This window comes from Vigna unguiculata, chromosome 3 (assembly GCF_004118075.2).
Source record: "Vigna unguiculata cultivar IT97K-499-35 chromosome 3, ASM411807v1, whole genome shotgun sequence".
Taxonomy (NCBI): Eukaryota; Viridiplantae; Streptophyta; class Magnoliopsida; order Fabales; family Fabaceae; genus Vigna; species Vigna unguiculata.
This window is the reverse complement of record NC_040281.1, coordinates 1,349,062-1,357,265: the sequence shown is the minus strand read 5'-3', so window position 1 is coordinate 1,357,265 and position 8,204 is coordinate 1,349,062. Positions and strand designations below refer to the sequence as shown.

Sequence of the window (8,204 nt, the reverse complement as noted above, 5' to 3'; positions counted from 1 at the left end):
TGCAGGTCGAGTATTTTATTAAATGTAGGTTGAATATTATGAAAAGGAATATTATTAAATTGGGAAATTAATTAAAAAATTATAAATGCAGGTGAATTATAAATAATAATATAAAAGTTAATTACGACGGTTAAAAACACCGTACGTAATATAATTTGAATAATGACGGTTCAGACCACCGCTTTTTACGTTTAATTTGTTTTCAGTAATTAAAATATCATACTTTTTTATTATAATCTTTACTTTTTTATACAGACATTAATACACGTTTTTTTCACGTTGTAACTTTGTTACATTTACATTTACCTCCAAAAAAGTATGGTACAACTTTTTGGCTTTGTTAAGGTGCATGACAAGTAATGCCACGAATACCACTGTGTTGACATCAACAAGTACAACTATAAGTAAACAAGAAAGAAAAAAGCAGTTTTCCTTATGACTGTTGATTGTTAGGCTCTTCAATATCTTATAGCTGGTGCTGCTTCTCCTACCGCCATTATGTCTGTAGGTTCATTGTTTGTAACTGAGAAAGTAAATTCAGAAACCAAGGCCAAATGATCACTTCCCACCTTCTATTAATCAAGGAAAAGACTGGTTAGATGGTGAAAAAAAAAGTGCACTGTAGAGTGTAGACGATGTAGTTTGACAAGATGATCCTACAGAAGTGCTATTTCAATTCAAAAGCTCTGCAAAACCACGATCGAAATGCTATGAATGAAACCTTTTTGGAAAAATGGTTAGACTCTTCCAATTTAGAGAATTACCAACTTTAAAGCATCAACACATGTTGAAAAAGGCCAAGTCATATCAAATTCTACTGTCATGACAACCACACTACAAAGAAAAGTTTCAACCTTCCCTTCTAATCTTCTGTTTTATGGGATGCAGGTGTGTGGTTTAAAACACAGATAAATTTCTTCGAGCCTCTAAATTATAGGTCAACCTCTGAGCACCCTTAACATCTTAAACCTTAAATTTACTAACAATGTTTTGCATTACAATATGGAAAAATCCATAACCCCATTCCTAGCATTCTTGATCACTTAGTAGCTTAAAAGCCAAGCACGAATACCTTGCATGGTAGGCCACCTGCCCTCAGGAGATCACTAATTGAAACGGTATCAAGAACTCTAGTAGGTACAATACCGTCAGAGTACCTGCATCAAGGGCAGTGAATCTTATACTTTGGTAATTGCAATCAATAAGGCCATAACAATCATATTTTTAACAACCAAAATATTTGACAGGGTTTGATTACCATAAGTAATCTACAGTGCCAAGAAACTTTGAGTGGTAGGAAGTTGCCAAGGGTTCATCATTGAATCCCCGTGTACTTGTTGAACCCTGAAAAGCTTTACAACTTTACTATTTTGTTGGTACGGGCCAGAGGAATTAACTGTGGAAATCATATATGGTAGCAATAGGTTGCAAGGGAATAATTAGGTACATTAACTGTAGCATACGAACTATTCAGCTTCAATGGGTGCACAGCCAAATGACACTGAGAATCTCCAGTTGCTATTTTTATCTCTTCATCTGTCCAACATAACAAGCTGGAAACAGTAGGTTGAGAACATAATACTGAGATAAAATCTAATAGCACAAAAAATTTCAAAAAACACGCATTCTTTGCAGTTAGCAGATGAGAAAGTGATAGCACAATTGTATTGTTGTAGGTCAATAATATAAAACTCTACCAAGAGAAAAAAGGTAATAATGTCCAATTTACAGCACACTAAATCTGCTAAAATGCATGTCTCGTGCAATAGTGTTAAATTCATATCTATGAAAGGTTTTTTTTATCAGCAAAGTATATATATATATATATATATATATATATATATATATATATATATATATATATATATATATATATATATATATATATATATATATATGCACTTGGGGTGCTCCAACCCTTATACAAAAGATATTTACATTGTTTTTTGTTTTAGGTCTCGGTAAATATGATTAAAACTTCTACATTCGATATCAAAATATACCTATCCTATACCCATCTAGTCATATTTATGAAAGGTATTAGCAAAACATCAGTAGAAATTATCTGAAGAAAATAATAAGTGGTGAAAATGCAAAACTATCTCATCTGAAAATTGTATTCAAAAGTTATTATTACACGAATACCCTGTCAGCTTGAGTCTGAATAATTCTTCGATTTATAAGTATATAATATACATGCACACCTGCATTGTAGTTTTTCAATCATAAAACTCTATTACTAGTAAGCAAAAATACTTATGGAGAAGTTAGATGAGGAGGCTGTTCGAAAAGAGAAATAGAAAGTAACAGCTATGCAATTAAAAGGTGTAAATCCTTAAACCACCATAAGCTTAGCCGTCACCAGCTTTTGAAAAAGTTGACATGCACAAGTTATTTTAAACTTATGCAAGAAATTTGATTAATTTTACATTGTTAATTCATTCTATTTTTCTTCTGTATGTGCTTCATTTAAAAATCATCCAGAAGAAAAAGTACCCGTCTAGGGTGACAACTGGACCAACGGTTTCTTTATTCTCCCCTAAAACTTGAGCAGGACGGCACCGTTTTTGTCCAGATAATTCCTTTTTGTCATACAGCTTGACATTAAGCTGCAATTGCAAACCACACCTAGTTTCAAGTGAGTGTCTTCAGTAATACTATTTGCTTGTACTCACGGCATGAACAATCTCTTTATCATGGCACAAACAAAAACCAATATAAGGTGAATGTGATATACCTCAGATGATGACAAAAACTTATATATTCCACTCTGTTGATGAACAATAAAAAAAGAGAATTCAGTATGTAAAGAATGAAGAACTCAAACTAAATGAAAAATACTGTCTGCTTTCTGGAATATGGCACCTGAGGAGTACTATTAAAATCACCAGCTAGCACAACAGGGGTATTACCCCATTTCTCTGAGAGACACCGTGCTCTTGACGAGAGAAAACGAATCTTCAATATTAAATATTTCAATTTCAATCAGCCAGTTCAAGGAAGGCAAATCTGACTTGACTACTGAAAAATAAGGTGAAATACCTAGTCGACTGTATTTCTTACAGATAACATAAGTACTTTACCAGATGAAAAATTGATAAGCTGAGAATAGAATTCTCAATTGATAAAAAAAAGTGGAAGGAACTGTGAAAAGAAGACCAAAACTAACACATGCAAACAGAGTTTGAGCAATTAATGCTTAAAACCCTATTCAATTGTATCAAGAAATATCTCACATATTAAACAGACTTCTTAAATATGTTTTTGAATTTAGTAAAGAAAATTGGGCATCAATGTTAATTTCCAAAAGATTGCTAGCTATAATAGAAGAAAGACACTCAACAAACATTTTCTTTGGAATAGATGAATGAAACACTTACTTGACCTAATTTAACTTCTCCCCTGTTTGGGTTGTAAAGTACATGGATGTTACCAACTAACAGTCTTCTTGAGTAAGATTCACACATCTGCCTGTACAGGATGAAGTTAGAAATACAGATAACGACATGCAATAAGACAATATTTACAATAATAACACTAAGACGATAAAGGATATGTGCTGCTGCTTCAAACTTACGTAAGATAATGTGCATTATAAAAAGCAAGGGGTTCCCAAAGTATTTGTCCTTCATGAAGAGTCAATGTTCAATTGACAATGACAACAAATCTCCCTCTCTTCTATTCTTCTTCCCATATTTATATCTAACTGACGAACAAAAGAACTCATTAATAGCCTAACTATCTTAACTAACTCCTCCTTCTCCGTATATCTAACAATAGTACCCCTCCCTCCCAAAAATAAACCTTGTCATCCAGGTTAAAATTGTGGAAGCTAGGTCCTCCCAAAAATAAACACCTAGAATAAGCTCATCGATCACTGTGGTGCTTTTCCACGTACCGTATAACTCAACGTTGTCACTTGTCTTTCTTGCAGGAAAACAGATCTTGTCACCACACAACACATTGTCATTGTAGTTCTTGACGCTTTATGGCATTTCACCAAGATCTAGGACGCTCATCTTGCCCTTTGTCGTGGTTATTCTTTATTTCTTGATTAGTGTCTCTACTTCTTGGATGTGGTTTTCCATCTCAATTTACTCTTCTTGCTTGAAGATCTTCAATTTTTTAAAGGTGTGGCTACCATACCTATCTCTGAATATTTTGATTAAGTTGGAGAAAATGACTCCCAATCTGAATAGGAATTCTCTGGGACCAAGAATAGAACCAAGACATTGTCACTCTCTCCATGGTCATGAATTTCAATTTCAAGGAATCAGAAGAGAAGACTTCTTGAACCTCCTCAAAGAGTTTCTCGACTCTTACGATCCATGCAATGAGAAGACTTCTATCTCCACTAACGGTGCCCTCCCTTAATATATCCGGCAGGTCTAATTGTTAGGAACGAAGAATTGAAATAAAAAAGAAATACTAATTCTTTTGAATATGGTGAAGGAAAAGAACAACGAATAAGAGAGAAAACTTCAAGGGTTCCCTTCGGAAAGAAACAGTAATCAATTTATAATGATAACAATTCTCCCTCTCCCCCTATCATTCTTCCTCTATTTATATCTAACTAACTCACTAACAGTCAAAACCAACTCTTCCTTCTCCTTATATCTCTCAGTATTCCAGCTGGTACTCACTTTTGTACAGACTAGTACGTTTAAGATAGGACAGTCTGTCTTCCTTATTTTTAGTCTCATAAACCAATCCATTTTTTAAAATTAATAACTATAATTTAAAGCTATTGTTTTTATTAAAATATACACCTTTATTAAGATTTATATATTAAATTATTATATTTAAATATTAAAGTTACTTTTATTTATGTTACTTAAATTTAAAATTCCCTTTACTTTCCATTTTTTAATTTAGAATTATTTTCATTGTTTTTTCAAATTGAGGTAAATTAACTCGATATAGAGTTAAATTAGCACAATTTTTCGACTCGGTTTGTCAGACCAGACTAAACTGTCCATTTTGTCAGCCCTAAGTTCACATTGTCCTTGGATAGAAATTTGACACCCATTCAATCGTTTAAAAATCCAAGATATTCTTTCCAATGAAAAATAATATTTATAAGGCACATTTTAGAAGAGATCGACGGTTCTTTTTAAGACATTTTACAACATTAAAGTTCTTTTCTTTATTTGTCACTTATGAGTATGTGTGTTTTTTTAATAGTGAAAAATTATACAAGAACTTTAAAAGTCATTAACATAGAGGAAAAAATGTTATAGGTAACAGTTTTTAAAAAATTCAATAAACTCAACTAAATTAATTAATGGTATATGTCATTATGTTAAAGTGTCTTACTTTAGTATAGTACAGGAACTTAGAATAAAGTTTCAAAATACTAAAAAGCAAGGACCAACCGTGGTCATATGATTAAAGAAAGGAGTCGACATCAAAGAAGGGATACCTCAAAAACTGACAGTTGGGCAACATTATCACGAAGGCCAATGTCCTTAAATTGAATGTTCTCTCCTTCTAGTAGCCGGAACCTAACAAACATAATGAAAAAGTAATCAAGTCAATGGATTAGATTCATCAATTTTTTTTATCTCAGAACGCAATTGGCAATCAATAGATTAATTACTTATCAGTTTTCCAAAACATGGCACATCCGTCAACTGAATCTCCTGTGCGTCTCTACAGAGCCATGCACGCAATTCATTAGGTTCTCAATAATCACACACCAATATATGGTGGTGCAACACTACTATGCATAAGATAATGACAAATTTCACAGTAGTATAGAGACTTCAGCCTGTTTAATGATGAACGATGCCACTCAAATGAACTAACCTTTTTATTTTATTTTGAATGAACCAAATTTGATCAAGAAGATACCAGTCAGTCAAAACCAGAGAAGAAATCAGAATTTTGAAAGAAAATGAAAATCTACCTGATAAGATCCAGCATATCCTGCTTTAACCATAATGTCTGAAAGTTCCAAATACTTATCCACCTCCTGACAATACAATTTCGAATGTGGTAAAGTTGCAGGAAATAAATAGTACGTGTGTGTTTTCAGCGAGGATTTTCTTAACGGTGTCCATGTACCTTCACTTTCAGAAATCAGGTATAAATGCAAAAAGTGGTGGTTTCTACGACTACTGGCTGTGGCGGGTGGCAGCAACTTTGTTTCATCTTTTTATCTCCCCTGTTCTTAAGTGGGTAGGACCACTCACCATCCTAGTAAGTTTTAAACTTTCATACACATTTTTTTCTGTTTTATTTTACTTTGGTTAAATGAACAATCTGATTTCACTTCTACCCATGCATAATACTTTTGCTTAGGTAATTTTAGGTAAAATCTAAGCCACTCGTGAAGGAATAATATCTGTATTGCATATCGACCATCCGATTAGTCCTACGAAATTTACTCCATGCGTGTCTGTAAGAATCACATTCACATCAATTATACATTTATATACCTATAGCAGACTCAGAAGCAGAATGAATATCTTTGTACACCTAATACAAAATAATTATATCTAAACAGTGAGAATTATATAATACTTCTATCTTTTCTATAATTGATGATGGTCATCAATTCTGTACATTGTTTATTATTTAACATCTTACCTTCCGGTATAAGTTAACTCAGCACCTTTCCCTGGGTTATTCTAACCATTTTATCTCAACAGTTTATACACTTCAGACGTCAGTCTGCAGTAGCGTATAATAGTTCTCTCTCACTTTTGATAGAATCAGATCAAGCTATATCAGTGGATCATGTATTTACTAAATAAGTTAGATTAAATCTTTTTAAATAGATATTTATATATCAAATAGAAATCATTTGAAGAGAATCAAATTTATTTGCATTATTATTATGTTTTGGAATTATATACTTATCTATTTAAAAGGTTAAATTTGTTAGTCTGACGTACATGTAAATTCAGACTACTATCTCCTTTACAGACTTACTAAAAAATTAGTATTTAACAGAAAAATGTCATGTTCAGGCTTACAAAATTTAACTTGATTCATTTTCATCATTGTCTCTTGGTAAAAAAAAGGACGTATGATGAAGCTAGTAATGTTTATATGCACGTTTTCCTAAATCATATAGGTAAAATCATGGCATGAAGCATAATTTGAAGGGTTTGGACGGCTCACTGAAAACACACACATGTCTGCAAGTTCCAAACACATGACCAAAACGAAACTTCTTGAAGTTAAATGCATTAAACTGAAAGTATAAGTGCATTTTTTTAGCCTGACAAATATATCGAACAAAATGGAACAAATGCAAAGAAGGTGAAAAGTTGGGTACTTGTAAGCAGACAATATCAGGGTCCCATCCAAGAAGCTCATCAGAAATCACCCTCTTGCGACGATCCCATTTGATGTAACGAGAAGGAATGTTTACGTATAAATCCGAGTGTTGAGAAGCATTTCTATCTCCCAGTATGTTGTAAGAGGCCACTGTGAATCTTTCCGGAGAATCCAAAGATTTATCAGATGCTTCCACCCAATGGCGTTTAATTTCGGGAGGGGGACGAAGGTTTCTTTGGGTATACGAATCTGAATGCCATTGGATTTGTGAAGCGATGGGAACATTGAATTTGAAGCAGCTGGGGACAGAGAAGAAGGGTTTGTGTTTGGTGCTGGTGGATGAGAGCACGAGCCAAGACGAATATGCAGAGGAGGCCATTACTCTCTCTCTTCTCTCCCTTGAAATTGAACGAACAACGGAACGCCAAGTTTATTAGAATAGCGCCACAATTCGTTATCTCATCCCAATGCATTTCCTTCCCTCTAAAATGCTACAAGTTGGAAAAGAAAAGGTTAAAATACGATGGTCTTCGTTTTTGTTTATTAATCTTAATTCGGTCCTATTTTTGTAAATTGGTATCAATTGGGTCCTTTTAGTAGATAACTAATACGTGTCACGTGTAAGCTCCTCGTTTTTTTAAATTTTTTGAATTTTTTTATAAAATATTTATACCACGTGTCAAGTTTGTAGTGTGCCACGTATTAATCTAATATGGTGACACGTGTCAAATTATTGTATAAATATCAATTTGGTCCTCATATTTGTTAATTTGATTTGATTTCAGTCCCAAATTTTTTTAAAATAATTTTAATTTCATGTACTCCAAATTTAGAACAAATTTAATTTTTTTATAAATGTAATGATGATACTTTTATTACAAGTGATATTTCTATTACATATTTTTAACAACATTTAA

At 32.9% G+C, this 8,204-nt stretch overlaps 1 protein-coding gene across 6 annotated transcripts; it reads right to left on the bottom strand.

The window, feature by feature from the left end:
* Positions 1 to 268: 268 nt before the first annotated feature.
* LOC114177204 (carbon catabolite repressor protein 4 homolog 3-like) lies at positions 269 to 7,839 on the bottom strand. 6 transcript variants are annotated; one of them, XR_003603110.1, is made up of 12 exons: positions 7,286 to 7,839; positions 5,909 to 5,974; positions 5,600 to 5,652; positions 5,423 to 5,504; positions 3,381 to 3,467; positions 2,866 to 2,958; positions 2,738 to 2,770; positions 2,497 to 2,609; positions 1,448 to 1,553; positions 1,259 to 1,352; positions 1,073 to 1,157; positions 269 to 572 (listed from the first exon to the last, which is right to left on the bottom strand). XR_003603110.1 is itself a non-coding variant. In XM_028062466.1 (12 exons), exons 1-12 carry the CDS (start codon positions 7,664 to 7,666, stop codon positions 459 to 461), a joined length of 1,296 nt encoding a protein of 431 aa, XP_027918267.1. In that variant the 5' UTR covers positions 7,667 to 7,833; the 3' UTR covers positions 269 to 458. The 6 variants fall into 6 exon arrangements, 4 of the variants coding, with proteins under 4 accessions (XP_027918267.1, XP_027918266.1, XP_027918268.1 ...); XM_028062466.1 differs by having other exon boundaries at positions 269 to 569; positions 1,259 to 1,344; positions 7,286 to 7,833; XM_028062465.1 differs by having other exon boundaries at positions 1,259 to 1,344; positions 7,286 to 7,827.
* Between the last annotated feature and the right edge of the window lie 365 nt (positions 7,840 to 8,204).

Excerpts from the sequence above, each read along its gene's own strand:
- LOC114177204 (XM_028062465.1), bottom strand. The coding sequence starts at position 7,666 with ATGGCCTCCTCTGCATATTCGTCTTGGCTCGTGCTCTCATCCACCAGC. Across the intron at positions 2,610-2,737 it reads AGTTTTTGTCATCATCTGAG|CTTAATGTCAAGCTGTATGA; the intron begins GTATATCACATT and ends TTGCAATTGCAG. Across the intron at positions 573-1,072 it reads CAGGTGGCCTACCATGCAAG|AAGGTGGGAAGTGATCATTT; the intron begins GTATTCGTGCTT and ends CTTGATTAATAG.